General features: G+C 40.7%; 1 protein-coding gene across 1 annotated transcript in view; it reads left to right on the forward strand.

The window, feature by feature from the left end:
• Positions 1-15,470, forward strand: part of LOC122550816 (FRAS1-related extracellular matrix protein 2-like) — a 244,705-nt gene extending 229,235 nt beyond the window's left edge. Inside the window, exons 18-24 of the mRNA XM_043692118.2 lie at positions 1,610-1,714; positions 2,337-2,464; positions 3,724-3,858; positions 7,576-7,702; positions 8,670-8,857; positions 9,182-9,328; positions 12,791-15,470. Of these exons, the coding sequence (XP_043548053.2) occupies positions 1,610-1,714; positions 2,337-2,464; positions 3,724-3,858; positions 7,576-7,702; positions 8,670-8,857; positions 9,182-9,328; positions 12,791-13,291 (1,331 nt within the window). The 3' untranslated portion in view covers positions 13,292-15,470. The remainder of the gene's footprint in view (positions 1-1,609; positions 1,715-2,336; positions 2,465-3,723; positions 3,859-7,575; positions 7,703-8,669; positions 8,858-9,181; positions 9,329-12,790) is intronic.
• The last annotated feature ends 776 nt before the right edge of the window (positions 15,471-16,246 follow it).

A 16,246-nucleotide genomic window follows, 5' to 3' on the forward strand; every position in this document is an offset into this window, starting at 1 on the left:
ACCAAAGCTATCTGACCGTCATAATTGAAAGAAGACCTCCGCATCCATCCCCTCTCCCACCTCCCAATGCTGCCATCTGCCCTCACAAACATCCACTCTTTAATTTATCTTCCCTGGGCCTGGTGGTTTGCTCTGGACATCCTCAGATCCCATGTGTCTTATTGTGAAAGCCACCATCCATCAACATGTCCTTGATCTTCAGTTGAACCCCCAACCGTGGCTCACTCCTGAAGATGCTATTGGACTCCTGCCCTTCTAACAGACCAGCATTGACCTCGACAGTGACAAGGGGCTGTGTTTCTAAGTGGGTTTTTCCATGACCCTCACCAACCATCGCTACACCTCTTCACAACCTTCTCAGGCTCATGGGATTGGGTGACCCTGCCATGCAGCCATTCCGTGCTGTGCTGGGGAGTGGCTAAACTGGTCCACAGCGAGACATTTGCCCCTCAGCTCTCGGCAGCTGCCAGCTAATCTGATTTACCAGCTGCTGCATCACTCCTGGCAGGACCTGGTACCACAGCAAGGAACCACAAAGAGGATCATAGCTGACTCCAAAATAGCAAGAGCTGGAGTTCTAGGAATCAGAGGGATCACAGGGCAGTAGTGGGCAGGAGGATTGGGAGAGGGGTTTCTCCGAGGCAGTAGTGTGGAAGGAAGAAGGGATGACTCCTTGGTTGAGAGGGATGTACATCTCCCAGCACCCACTGAATTGATGAGCTCAGCAGGAAGGTGTTGGGTTAGCCACCCATCCTATTTTTGGGTGGCATGGTGGCTCAGTGGTTAGCACTGCTGCCTCACAGCACCAGGGACCCGAGTTCAATTCCAGCCTTGGGTGACTGTGTGGCGTTTGCACATTCTCCCTGTGTCTGCGTGGGTTTCCTCCGGGTGCTTCTGTTTCCTCCCACAATCCAAGGATGTGCAAATCGGGTGAATTAGCCATGCTAAATTGCCCATAGTGTTCAGGGATGTGTAGTTAGGTGCATTAGTCAGGGGTAAATGTAGAGTAATGGGGAATGGGTCTGTGTTTAGCATTAACATTGAACCTTTCTGAAAAATCTCTCCTGGTTTAATTTCCTCCCTACATACAAAGTAGATGTGCTAGATAGAAAATGTTTGACTTATCTAAAGAAGCTCATTTCCAACGTGGTCCAACAGATCATATACCTAAATTGAGGGGTGAGGATTTTCCTCAAATAACTGCTGTCTGTTGATATGGAGAGCTAGAATGATATGTAGAGCTCGAGTGGGTTTACCCCATTATATTTTCATTGTCTGAGTTCATCTTCACGTCAATACATCTCACACTACATTAGATGAAGTTAAAAATCACACAACACCAGATTATAGTCCAGCAGGTTTATTTGAATGTATAAGCTTTCACAGCACTCAGAAAGGTTGTACTTCCAAATAGACCTATTGGACTATAACTTGGTGTTCTGTGATTGTTAACTTTGTGCAACCCAGTCCAACACCGGCACCTCCACATGATGGCTTACAATCAGATGATATTAAGGAATGTTCACACTGTTAGTTCTGAGTATCAGTGGTCGCTATTTCAGATGCTTTTTGCCCAAGTTAATAAACATGCCTGTGTGTGTACCGATAGGTGCTCTTTACCCAACCAGCATGCGGATCAATAGTGAAGGACGCCTGGTGGTGAATTTCCGTACGGATGCACGATTCCGGGGTCTCTTTGTTATGTCACATGCTGGTGAGTGAGTTTCTTTTGTATCATCGCTCGGTTTCCTTTTAACACTTTCCTTCTTCTCTCCTGAAGACCCCTCACATCTATTTCACATGGTACGTCTTTAAGATGTGTAATGCACCACTAGATCGAATGGGAGATACAAACCCAGCAAGAACTTCCTTAAGAAAACTGGACAACTGGTTAAATGAGAAAAAATTGCAGGAATATAGAGAAGGTGGAGAAGTCTCCGACTGACTTATTATTCTCCGAAAAGCCTAGATAGGTTCACTGAATGTTTCCTTTTGGGTTTCAGTATTCTGTGATTTTAAATACTGTTCCATGTGCATACGTGTAACTGTAACTTGTACTACAGGGTTGTTCAACTGATCATGTATCTAAGTTGAACAATGAGGATGTTAGTCAAATAACAGGAGTCAGTTGATATGGAGAGCCACAAAAGGTTTACACCATTGACTGAATTAACCTTCACATCAGCACACCTCAGTGTTCACCACATGACGTTATGATAGGTTTGAGCTGTCAGTTCGAGATATTAATGTTCACAATAAATGTTGACAGACTTGTAGCTATTTGACTGCTTGTAATAGTGTTTTTGAGATGCCCTAAAATCATCTGTCCTTTCCAGCATCACCACTGAGCTCCATGGTTATGTCAGCTGATCATCCAGGATTGACCTTTACCCTCAGTTTAGTGCGGACTGAGCCAACGTACAATCATCCTGAGCAACAGTGGAGTTTTACTTCAGATTTTGCTGTAAGTTTTATCAATTTAAACTGAGAGGAATTATTGATGAACCAGTTGATCACAATATTTTATGACTTAGCAAGATCAGATGAAAATCAGGATTCTTAAATATGACATGTTCAGTGGGAGATGCAGGAATGGGTAGTTTGTAATAAGCTTGTCAGGAGTATTGGTTTGGCCTCAACTGGAGTGTTATCATCAATTTTTAGTACCACGTGTCAGGAAAGGTGTGCCTGTTAGGAGGCTGTTAAGAGGGCGGCATAATAGCTCAATGGTTAGCACTGCTGCCTAACAGTGGGACCCGGGTTTGATTCTCGCTGTGTCTGTGTGGATTTCCTCCAGATGCTCCGGTTTCCTCCCACAGATGTGCAGGTTAGATGTATTGGCTATGGGGAATGCAGGGTTACAGGCATAGGGTAAGAGGGTGGTTCTTGGTGGGATGCTCTTTGGATGGTTGGTGTGGACTTGATGGGCCAATTGACCTGCATCCATGCTGGAGAAAATCAATGAATTAGCTGTTAAACAGCTGCAAGGTGCTTGATGCTCCAATGAGCAGGGTTTCCTTCCACCACCCCTGATGTGTTCGTCAGTGGGGGAGGGCAAAGAATGAGTAACCCCATAAAACTCAGCTCAAGGACTTGACCACACGGTTTATGCTTTCACTGCCCAGTTTCAAATGCTGCGTTACCAGGGGTAGCATCTTTCAAGTGGACTGTTAAACACAAACTCTCGTTTCCTCTAACAGTAGTCCAGGTAGAAATAAAAGGACCCATGGCACTATTTAGAAAACACAACATTTTTTTTTCCTGGTGTCTTAATCAACATCAGGGCAGTAGATAAAGCAGTTTCAAAAATAAATGGGATACTTGTCCTTAGTAAACAATGCACAGAATACAAGAGCAAGGAGATTATTATGGAACTGTGTGAAACACTGGATAGGCCACACCTGACGTAATGTGTGTATAGTTCTGGTCACCACATTATTGGAAGGATGTGATTGCAACTGACAGGGTGCAGAGGTGATTGATCAGGATGCTGTCAGGGCTGGTGGGTTTCAGCAATGAGGAAGGCTTGGATAGGCTATTAGTATGATCACTAACCATGAAATCAAACTTTAAAAGACATGTAAAAAGTTACCATAATATATCAAAAATCCAGAAAGATATGATATTCTGTGTTGATGTAATTATTTATAAATATAGGATTAATTACCTGATGTGACTTGGGTATATTTTCTCTGGTTTCAGTTAATCTTTTGCTTGTCCTAGGTCCGTGATTACTCAGGAACATACACTGTGAAGCTTATTCCTTGCGTCTCTGCTCCGAGCCAGGAGTATACCATCCCAATCGTGTGCAATCCAAGGGAGCCAATAACCTTTGACCTTGACATCAGGTTTCAGCAGGTATGAGATTATTAAAAAGCTCAAATGATCCTCTCTTCCTTGCCTGTGAACTCTCCCATTCCTCTCAGTTGCGTGGGAAGGCAATATTCCTGTGATGAAAATAGCAACACTGCAATTCAGGGAACTTTCTCACTGAAATGCATATCATTTCCATGTTGGTGCACTGGTGAGACCACATCCGGAGTACTATGTACATTATTGTTCCTGTAGCAGTTCAGTGAAGGTTTTCTAGACTTATGCCTGGAATGGGCAGATTGCCGATGAAGAGAGGCCAGACAAACCTGTATTCCCAGGAGTTCAGAAGAGTCAGAAGTGTCTTAATCGACACATACAAATTCCTGAGGGGACTTGAATGGACGAATGTCAAAAGGATGTTTCTTCTTGTGGGAAAACCTAGAACCTAGGGGTAATAATTTAAAAATAAGTGACTGCTCATTAAAGAAAAAGATAAGGAGGCATCTTTCTTCTGAGGTGTTTAGGTTCTTGATTACCAAGGGGATGAAAATTTATCGGGATCTACAGGTGTGTAGAGTTGGGGTTAAAATCAAATCAACTATGATTTTGTTGAATGGCATACCAGGCTTGGCAGGCCAATTAGCCTAACCTTGTTCCTTCTTCGTTTGTTCATTTGAGGGTGAGGAAATTAGTATGGGTGGGAAATTCATTACTCTTCATTACTCACACTGCCTGGGCTTCACTGTGGTGATGTCAGATTTCCCACCCCAAACACTTGGCTCCAAAATCATAAGAATCTCATAAATGAAATTCAAGAAATAATAATGGTTCCACCAGGTCCACTTCCTGCCTGATCCCTATATGTTTTAAATTCATGACTTTCAAGAACATAAACCATATATCTGCCCTTTCCTTCTTCATGGTTTTTATCACACATTTCTGGACACTTTCTGTGTTTTTTATTTTGCATCTGGTGCCTTTCTGACCATCCCACATGCAGGTTACATCAGCCAGAATTCCATCTTATCCATACTTGTTTGTCAATTCTATCTCCAGAACCTCCTCCAGTCTTACAAGTTTTTGAGGTCTTGGGACTCCTCTAATTCTGGAATTTTGCAATTTCATTTGCTCCATTATTGGCAGTTATGCAAGGCAGTAAAGATCCGAAAAGGTTAATACTGAGGGGCACCTGAAGCACTACCATCATTTGGGCTTGGTGGGTAACACCAAGAATCTCGAAGGACTAAGATCTACATTGTCTCTAATAATGTCTGACAAATCAGTGTAACTTGTACATAATTGCTATCATGCAATAACCTATATCTTATTTAAAACAAGAGTCTCATCTCATGAGCCGACCAAATGGTTTTCCTGTCCTGCACAAGACAAAGTAAGCTGTGTAGATGAAAGAGGATGATATTAGCAAATCTACCTTGTAGTTAGCAATGTACAGAGAGCTTATATAACATGATGAGCAGGGGTAAGAATTGCAAATGCACAGAAACTTCACACGAAGCTCTGGAGTTCTCTCTAAATATCTCTCCTCCACCTTTAGAGAGCCTACCTTAGTAGCTTTTGATAGTTATTTCTTTCTGTTGCTTAGTGTTACAACAGGAGGTCAAACCCCTCTGCTAATTAAAACTAAAACCCCAGATAAGCTTGCCTCACCTGTAATCAGCTAGAAGTGTGTGAGTAAAAAAGAACCTTTGATTTCCACTGCTCAACGAATAAAAAGATTTATTTTTCTAACTCGTGACAGTGAACATTAATCAAAAACTAGTAACATAACTGAGCCCCCTTTTTCTTCTTAACTAATCACTATCTAACCCCGACTCTATAAAATGCTGCTCCCGTAACACAATTATAAAACGTTAAATCAACTTAATCTCCCTAGGTCCATACAGCCTCTTATGCTCTCTTCCTTCTGGGCTTCCAAGTCGCAGTCATCTCCATGTGTCATCTTCTTACTTTTCATTGTTTTTGCCGAGAAAGGTACCTTTTGATAGATAGTGCCTTCTCAGAGATTTCGTTTTGAGAGCCCCTTTCAAATGGCGTGCTCTCCGGTTCGATGGGTTAGCTCTCTTCAATTTTCAAAATGCACTTTTTGCATCCCGAAGACTTGTATTCTTTCATTGTTCTGACGTTGCCAATACAATCACAATTCTGATTCAGTTGTTTTCTTTTGGTATCCTGGTCATAATTTAAATTAATTGGTTAAATTCAAAGCTTAACGTCAAAACACAACCCCAAGCCGACGGTTACATATTATCAATTCTCAGCACTCGATGCAGCAGTCAGCTAGTCACAGACACGCGTGATGTCAAAAATCACTCAGCTCAGAAAAGCACTTTCTGTCTTAAAGGGCTATATATACATTTTGACTTTGTAATACTCGGTGTCAAAATTATTCATTAATTCATATTTTTAATCAACCTATTCATGTGCAATGACACACCTCTGAACAGGTCGGATTTGAACTCAGGCCTCCTTGCTCACTACCACTGTGCACAAGAGCCTTCAAATTATTTGTTGATACCAATGTAGCAGTAGGAACACTTGTAAAGATGTCCTGGGACTGAGATGGTTGACTTCCAACAACCATCTGTTTTTCATTTAGGAGTGGCTCTAACATTAGAGAGTTTTCCCCCAATTCCATTGACTTTGGTGTTGCCTTGGCTGCTTGATGCTGCTTAATCCTAAAGATGCTTTGATGTCAAGGGCAGTTACACTCACCTCACCTCTCAAGTTCACATCTTGTTTGTCCACAATGGAATTAAATGTGTAATGAGGTCAGGAGTTAAGTGGCCCAGGCATTATCCAAGTTTAGTTTCAGTGGACAAGTTAAAGCTTGTTGTCACTGTCTTTGGAGGCTGATGTGTTGGGATTTGGCCTGTATTTTGTGGGCATAATGTACCTGGGTGATTTTTCACAATGATGGGTTAATTGCCAGGATTGTAACTGTACTCGAACAGCTTGGCTTGTGACACAGCTACTCCATTGTTATCAGGGTGGTATCCAGTGCTTTCAGCAATTTCATGTGAACTGAATCAACTTGTTTGAAGAGTTGGAGTGGGGGTGAGTTCCTCAGGATAAGACTGAACTGGACAGGTACTTTTGGCTAAAGATAGTAGCATTCAGCTTTGTCGTTTGCGCTGATGTGTTAGGCTCCCCAGTCGTTCAGGATGAGGATATGTGTGAAACCTCCTCCTTTTGTTAGTGCTTCATCATGCAGCATCATTCATGACTGAATGCAGCAGGAGTGCATGGCTTACATCAGATCCTTTGGTTACTGTAGTGATTGGAACCAGGTGGATCTGGTTGACTATGAGATCCTTGATTGGGGTTGTTAACCTGAGCCAATTAGAAAAGCCCTGGCTGACCAATATTAACAGGAGACTAGAATCTCCTCAGTTCAGGGGATTGACTCTAAGCTGGCTGGCCACAGCACAGTGCACAGATAAATAAATAAAATTTGACTTATTGATGGTATATCAGTCTTTGTGCAGCTAATTCAGTTACCTTGTTGTTCTTGCACCTTGAGTGGGCCATGTATGTTTTCCATCCATACTACATCCTAGGTGGGGTTTGTGCAAGGTGGTTAGTGGGCAATTGAACAGCTGATATACATGTGCTGTAGAGTTATTGGCATCTATTATGGGCATGAATCAAAGTACTCTTTCCATTTCCATGAAGTTTGAAATTTATCCATCATTATCGTTGCAAACTATGTTTTGACTTATTGACTTTATCTGCTGCTTCCAGGTGAGTGATCCAGTTGCTGCTGAGTTCAGCCTGAATACTCAAATGTTCCTGTTAAATAGAAAGGGTCTCTGGCTGTCGGACGGCTCTATGGGATTTGGAGAAGGCAGTGATGTCGCTTTCACTGAAGGTATGGAAGTCTGGCCATTTACTGGTTTCTTGACAGAGAAAAGAAACATGCTGTTTAATAATCAAGTCCTCATACACAACCTAAAAGGCTGGGCATCCTGAAATCCATTCAAAGGCAGCAGTTGTTTCTCTTAAAATTTGACGACAGCTTGTATGGCTGTGCGAGGACTCCAGAAAGAACCCTTGACAATCCTTCTTCCCCAAAACATTCTCTCCCCGTCCCCACACTGGCTCTCTCTCTCTCTCTCTCTCAACCCCCATTCCATTAGTGGTTAAGCAGCAAATTTTCTGTATAGAAAGTGCAGTTAGCCAATGGGGACAGGACAGAAAGCTATCTGCCCATCTTACATAAATTAGGTGCTCTTCTCTAGACCCCTCAATGAGGTCAAGCCAAGTGAGCCCTGACAAGTGCCAATTGCCAATTCTGATATCTACCAGAATCAGTTCACAAAAGCAGTGAGTCTGCTGTGAAATTTGTATAAAGATGTATGGTCGCTGGTGTCATCCCAGTGACATAATATATAATAATTTGCAACAGTTTTGCACTTTTACGCTGTTGAGTGTCCTTCCAACAACAAGAATGTTTTGAAAGAATGTTCCACTGGAAACACTGTCCCTAGTTTACCTGAGAAACAAATTACCAGCATTATGATGTGCTGTATTGTCCTATGGAATCTGTCTCCTGTCTAATTATTCAGCAGTACACACTATTGTGGAACAAAGTGTGGTGTCAAGATGAAGCTAGGGAAGGTCAGAGCATGCCGCTACAATATTTGCGGTAATTAATTGCTGCTTTAGATAGATAGAGGCCTGAAAATGAGGTGATTTGCTCATTAGGAAATTTCACAGGAAGTGGAATGATATGCATACCAAAATAGCAAAAGAGTACTTTTCTGGGAAGGGAAATAGTTTGGTAATACGATACAAAGTTTCATCAGATTCCTAACTGAAATTTATTTTCCCCGCAGGATCAGTAGTCTATGGACGTGTGATGGTGGATCCTGTGCAGAACCTGGGAGACTCTTTCCATTGTAGTATTGAGAAAGTGTTTCTGTGTACAGGAGCTGATGGTTATGTGCCCAAGTACAACCCAATAAACAGTGAATATGGCTGCCTGGCCGACTCATCTTCTCTCTTATACAGGTTCAAAATCCTGGTAAGTCAATTATTTCAGATGGCTCAAAATGCTCCTCATTGTAAGTGTGCCCAGTAGAATACAGCTATGAATTTTCTGGGAGGAGTAAGGAGAAGATTGCTGAGTAAAATGTTGAGAGAGAAAAGGTGAATTTATGCACGTTAACTAAGGTGCCTTTACTGCTAATCTATTAAACGTCATTGCTATTGCTCTGCTTGGAAACCATTGTTTTATTGTTGGAAACAGTTCTCTGGGCTGCCTTTAATACAAATTATCAACCTCCTCAAATGTGGCTTGAGTATTTTTATTTTCAGTGATGTACGTAACTTTTACTTTTCTGAACAGGATAAGGCTCAGCCTGAGACACAGGATCCGTATTTTGGAAATGTCGCATTCAATGCTAAACTTGCAATAGATGACACTGAAGCAATTCCACTTTCCAGGCAGCCTGGATCTGATGGCTTTCGAATTGACTCCTCCCCACTCTTCCAGGTAGGAAACTCAAGTTTGTTGCCTTTATTTACACAAACAGTACCTTTCTTGACTTGCTGGCTGGAAGGCACATGCTGTGCTATCAGCACAAGGATTATCAGCTGCAGTTACAAAAAATCAGATATTGTGTCATTAGTGGCATCATTGTTTCATCACTTTTGGTATTTTTAGGACTGAGACATATTTTATGTCTCAGTCCTAGTTGACTTTTGCTGAGGAAGCAACAGTTACATCACCAGCAGGGGCCAAAAGCAGGGGATGACCCCACTTCTGTGGGCAGAGAATGTCCGATCTGGATATTTTTGGTGGCAGCCTATTAAGTGACTAGAGCCAGGGCTGCCTCCCCTATTAAGGGTGGCAGTCTGTCCCAAGAGCTGCCAGCTCAATTAGAGAGCTGGCATTCACACAACACAATAACACAAAGTAAACCTTCAGGTAACTTCACAGAGTAACATTCACACCAGACAGGTTCCAGGTAATGACCATCTCCAGCAAGAGAGAACCAAAGCCTTGCCCCTTGATATTCAGTGACATTACAATCACTGAATCACCCCCCTTATTAACATCCTGGGGACATTACCATTGATCAGAAACTGAACTGGATATAAAAATACTGTGACTACAAACACAATTCAGATGCTAGCAATCCTACTGTAAGTAATTCACCTCCTGAAGTCCCGTTTGCCGAAATGAGTGTAGTTTCAACAACACTTAAGAAGCTTGACACCATCCCGGACAAAGCAGCTCACTTTATTGGCACCACATCCAAAAACATTCACACTCTCCTTCACCAATGCTTAGTAGCAGCAGTGTGTACCATCTACATGATGTAATGCAGAAATTTACCAAAGTTCCTTAGACAGAACTTTCCAAACTCATAACTAATTCCATCCAGAAGGACAAGAGAAGCAGCAACATAGGAACACTATCATCTGCAAGTTCCCCTCCAGGCCACTCACTATCCTGATTTCAAATATATCACCATCCCTTCAATGTCACTGGATTGAAATCCTGGCATTCCCTCCCGAAAGATCAGCTCCAGTGAATGGACTGTATCAGTTCAAGAAGGGAGCTCACTACCAGTTTTTTAAGGGCAAGTAGGGATGAGCAGTAAGTGCAGACCTGGCCAGTGACACACACCCCATTAAGAATAACAAAATCATACAAAACACACTGAGGGGGGGGGTTCCTCTTGATGCGAATTCAGCCAAGGCCTTCAAAACTGAGTAGATTCATTATCTGAAGAGAAAAGGATTTTGGGGGCCACAGGGAAAAGGTGGGAGAATGGGGCTAGGTGTGTTGTTCTTGCACAGAACTGGGCATATAAATAATGGCCTAATTGTGTTCTGGGGCATTTTTTGAGATACATCAGCTCCCTCTTATTAGGAGATTTTCTTTTAAATACTGTACAACCTTGTTCTGAATAATGAATTCTATTATTTTGCCAATTACCAATGTAACTACTTTGTCAGTAGCTAGCTAAACTTTCAATTATTTCTGATCATTTTTATTAGACCCAGCAAAAAAATTTATCTCTAACCAAACTTTTTTTCTGGGCTTCATTTAATGTACTCAATCCATTCAGTGGTCAAACAAAGCAATGGTAATTAATTTACTAATGCTAGTGCCTGGCACCTCCAAAAGTGTTTATTTTCTGTGGGAATTCATTGGTGTATCTTTTAGGCATTTATAATAAATTTTCCACCGAGGCATCCTTCACACGACGATGGTTTATGTTCATAGTAGATTGTCACAATGGAGTATGTTTGAATTTTAATTAGTTAATGTTTAAATTGCAACCTGAATTGTCAACCTTAAATGTCTTTGTGCACTGTAATATCCATAGACAGACAGTTGTTGAGAAAGCCCATTGGAAAATACAATGGCAGGTTCATCAATTTGTTAGTGTTTCTGTTCGAGTCTGAGTTACTAGCCACTAAAGGTCTCTGAATATACTAGCCACCCATCCCGCTGACCACTTTCCAACACCTGATCTGTGGCCTTCTAATTTACAGTGCTTCAGGTACAGATCAGGTTCCTTCAAATGTATTGAGGGATTTGCCTTAACCACAAACCAAACAGTGAGTTCCAGGCACCCTTTGGGTAAAGACACATTTTCTCATGTCTCCTCTTATCTAAATCTGTGCCCCCTTTTACCTCTCCAGGAGGGAAGCAGTTGCATTAATTTCCATCCTATCCAAGCCCCTCATTATTTTATACACCTCAATTAAGTGACTGTTTGCTTACCTTAGAACAAAGGAGGGTAATGTTAGCCTATTCAATTTTTCCACATGGCTGCAATTCTCAAGTCCTGGCCGCTTTCTTGTAAGTCTTGTCTGTATTCTGTCTCAAGCAATATGTCCTTTCTGTACTTTGGTGACCAAACTGTACACACAATTCCAGCTGTAGCCTAACCAGTGTCTGATATAGATCCAGCATTGCATCCAGTGAAAAGGCAGGAAACAAGTTGATGGTCAACAGATCACTATGCTTTCGTTAAACAGTCCAGCAAACTTGATGGACTGTATGTTTCAACATCTATTGGTCCAATGATCCTTATATACCATAAATAGCAAGAACCTAATACTAAACCCCACAGAAAATTACTGGAAACCAGTTTCCATTTGCAAAAACATTGTCGACTGTTACACATAGTTTGCTGTTACTGGACCCAGTTCATCAGATTCCCCGGTATTCCTTAGGTTTTGCTATTTCTGACAAGTTTGCCAAGTGGGACTCTGTCAAATGCCTTACGAAACCCATGTGGGCCGCAGCCACTACACTCACTTCATCACTTTCTTTGAATTGTTTGAGCAAAAAAAACAATCATATTAGTAAGATATGGCTTTCCCTTAACAAAGTCAATGACGCTTAATGCGTGCCTTTCGTAGTGACAGCTAATTCTATCTCTATAGTGATTTCAAGTCGAGAGTGTGGTGCTAGAAAAGCACAGCTGGACAGGCAGCATCTGAGGAACAAGAGTATCGATGTTTCAGGCAAAAACCCTTCATCAGGAATCCTCGGATGCTGCCTGACATGCTTTTCCAGCACCACACACTCGACTTTGATCTCCAGCATCTGCAGTCCTCACTTCTTCCTAGTGATTTCGAGCAATTTGCCCACCACTGAGGTTAGACCAACGAGTCTATAATTATTTGGCCTATCCCTTGCATTCTTTTTGAATCATGATACAACATTTGTGGACATCCCACCTCTGCTACCTCATTGAAAAATGTTCATCACAACATCCACTATTTCCTCTCTGGCTTCCTTTAACAGCCTATTCTACTGTAAAAGATAAATCTATTTTAAAACTATGTTCTCTGATGTGAAATAAAATGGTTAATGGCATCTTTAAAGTTATTTTCTCTCTCCAGTCAGGTCCAGTTATTTGATCTGTATTTTTAAATGCTTAGATTGCTGCACTGAAGTCTGAATCATCATGTTATATTTCATCTGTAGGTTGCTGCTGGTCGTGAGTGGTATATTCATGCCATTTACACCGTGCGCTCTAGGGACACTGCTAGCAGAGGCATTGGAAAGAGAAGTGTGGAATATCATATTCTTTCACATTCTGGAAATGTGAGCTCCATGGGGCATTCACGCCAGCAACGATCAGTTAAAGAAGCTCCTCTACTGGCTGAGGACATTGGCATCGAGAACAACAGAGGAACCAACATTCAGCATATTGCCTTGGACCGCAGCAACAGGAAGAAGGTTGTCGAGGAAGAGATCTACCCTGAAGGAGCTGTTGCTAGATCACCAAATGACCGAGGTGACAAAATTGGCAACGTTCCCATTATTGGAGGCTTTGCAGCCTTAATCCTCGCTATTTGTGTCGTCATTATCATTGTCATCATGTTGAAGCGCAGAAAACAATCAGATAAGGGAGCATACAAGAAATCATCCAGAGTCCAGACCATGACTGCACAGAATTATCACAACGACAGTTCTGAGGTTTGATCAACATCAAGTTCTAACTCAGCCAACTCCAGAGTGCCTCAGAGGACTTGAACTGTGCCTTATTACAAAGACCAGAATGTTATTTATCCAATTACTGTAGTCACTTGACTCCAGCTGTACTTGAATGTTTGGTTTTGGAACCCATGCAACATCACATTCACAGAAACTAGGTCATGGGTCTCAATTATCATTTTTGCACAGAATTCAGCAAGTGACCTAAAATGCACTGTCCATCGAGAGGCACTGCACAGACTGCATCACATATGTCAAGGGAGGAGGGGTGGGGCAGCCAAGGGTTATGTGTGAAGGGAATCCACTATTTTTTAAATTGCTTTCCCTGATCAGGATTAAAAGACGACTGTATCTAAAGGTGCTATTAGTCCTTTCCTATTGTAAAGGAGATTTATTAACTTATGTAGATGATGTAAAGACTGGAGGTGCAGTAGTTAGAAGACTCAATAAATCAATTTTTTTATGTTCTGTTTGTTTCTAGCTTGTAAATGAGGAAGTCAGCATTTTGTAGAAGAATATTGCAGCGCAGACAAATGCACTGGAAGACTAACCAGTCATGGAATAGCAAAATAGTTCCAAGGGAAGTGCCTTATAATCTTTGCATCTCCTGATAAAATTTTATAAATACAAAAAAAAAATCACCTAGAGATTGTTTTGTTCATTTGGGAATACTGAGGTGCTTTAGCTTGCACACCCTGTGGTCTGTAAGTTATCCACATGGTGCTTTCTTGTTTTATATCTTTATTTAAAATTCTTGGGCAGGTTCAGTTTATTCATTTCATGTGTCACATTATGCTCTGATCTGCAAGAAAGTGTATTTACTGCATGTGTACTGCTGTCACTAAGTATTATCTTGTGCTGCATGAGGGAATAGCAGATGGTGGGTGTGTAAATGTTTAGCGGGCTTGTTGTAACTGTCCTTGGTGGCCAAGGATGTGCCTTCCTTAAAATTAAAAAAAAGTCACCACATCACTTTTTTTTTTCCATAATGGCAAGTGAAGTTAACTTCTGTAAGACTTCCTCACTAGGTCTGCTCTGATCTACGGAATAACTCTAGACCAAGGCCAGGTAATCTCTGCACTGATGCAAGAGTAGACCTAATAATTAGGTCTTCAGTAATTGTGTGTGGCTTCATACAATGTTGTCGTTCTGACTACTTAGTGCAGTGATACTATCATGTCATAGGAAAAAAAAATCACAATAAAGCTAGTGGTATTTGATATTTTCTGTTTCAGTTAATTCATCACTTCAATTTAGTCCTGTCACCACTAATTCATCTATAACTACCAGTACTTTATTTTCATGTTTTAAATCTCAAATCATCTCTCCAGAAACAACCCCCCTTGGATCCAAATTTAAACTGTTTTTCTTTACACTTTGAGTGGATGTAATGTAAAGTTCACGTACAAAGTGCTATATTTTATTGAGATCCTATTGACAACAGCATACTGGCTACTTAGTCTTGTGTGTGCCTGCAGTGTAGTCATGGTTATTTCATTATAGAATGTGTAGCGACAAATTTTACAACAAAAATGCTTCAAAATACTCAACTGATTGTAACAGTGGACTATATGAACACTGTAGGTGCTTTATGTATAAACTATAGAAAATCCTGAAATAATTCACTGTTCACTTGACTTTTTTTATTTCTGCCTTGTTATGCACCATTAGTTCATTTCATTTTGTTTTAAGTAATGTTTTAAATCTGTCATTGTAATTCTTTATGTATGATACCAACTCTCATTTGAAGTAGGAAAACCATGCATTCGATGGAAATAGAATTTATCCATGAAGCATAAAAGATAATTTGGTTATTCTACACATTTTGCTGCACTCTTAGCAACATCTCTTGCCTGTTGTGTTTGGAAACTTGTTTGCAAATCGAATTATTCCATTGTGGGACACTGATATTTAAGCAAGATTATTTAATTTTGCTTTCCTGGAAAGTAGTCAGTATTAAACTTATTGGCTGCATATTGTAACTATTTGTAACACATCAGCAAGTATAAAGTTGGCAAAAATCATTTCTAGGAATAATGTAAAAAGCTGCAGCTAAAAATTATAATTTTAACCCTTCCTTTCTTTTTTAGGAATGTGTCATATTGCATTCAAATAAAATATTCTTTCTCCTACTTGTAATAAATAAAGTTGATTTTACAAGAGCATGTCCTATTTTTCCCTCAGTCCATGCTACATTTCCTTTTTGTTTTCTGTGTATTGAGTTCTTGTAAACTGGAATTTCAGTGCTTATAAGGTCTATTTTAACTATGTCATTCAAAGGAAGATTATCAAAAGTCAAAAGTCACCATTGTAGTGCCATTTACAAAGGATGTATGGAACTTGCTTTAATGTACTCTCAATAAGCTTGCACCTGTTCACCCTTGCAAGAGTGTTGAAAGGAGAAGTTATTAACAGACCCTTTGTTTGGCCTTGCCAATTCCACATGTAATATTGATATATTGAATATACAATGAACGCAAGTCCTGACACAAACTTAATGATCACTTTTCTCATGAGTGAACTTAGTCAAGATAATAATCCCTATGTATTAAATTCTTAATACTGCCATCTATGTTTGGCTGGAATTTCCTCAGACCTATACCTACTCTACTACAATTTGGTTGGAAGTGCAGTTGAATGCTCACTGCAGTGGAGTTAACACAGCACTTTCAGTGAAGGAGTAGACGTGAAGAATTCCTGACTCATGATTTTCTTGTTGTCAGTTTGTAAGTAACAACTCATTTGGCTAAAGAAAACAACAAATCCCTTTGCTTTTTTGTTATTCATCTCCTGGTGCCAAAATGGATGCCTTTTTGGATGTGAGCTTTTAAAGAGCAACTTGGAGATGAGGACGTAAGTTCACTTGGTTAATTTTTAGCTGCAAAGTCGACCCTTTAGGATTAGCGAAGAGTTTCCAGGGTTTGACAATTATTCTTCTTGACA

This window comes from Chiloscyllium plagiosum, unplaced genomic scaffold (genome assembly GCF_037043375.1).
Source record: "Chiloscyllium plagiosum isolate Xiang-an unplaced genomic scaffold, Cpla_swu_hap1 HiC_scaffold_6, whole genome shotgun sequence".
Classification (NCBI taxonomy): Eukaryota; Metazoa; Chordata; class Chondrichthyes; order Orectolobiformes; family Hemiscylliidae; genus Chiloscyllium; species Chiloscyllium plagiosum.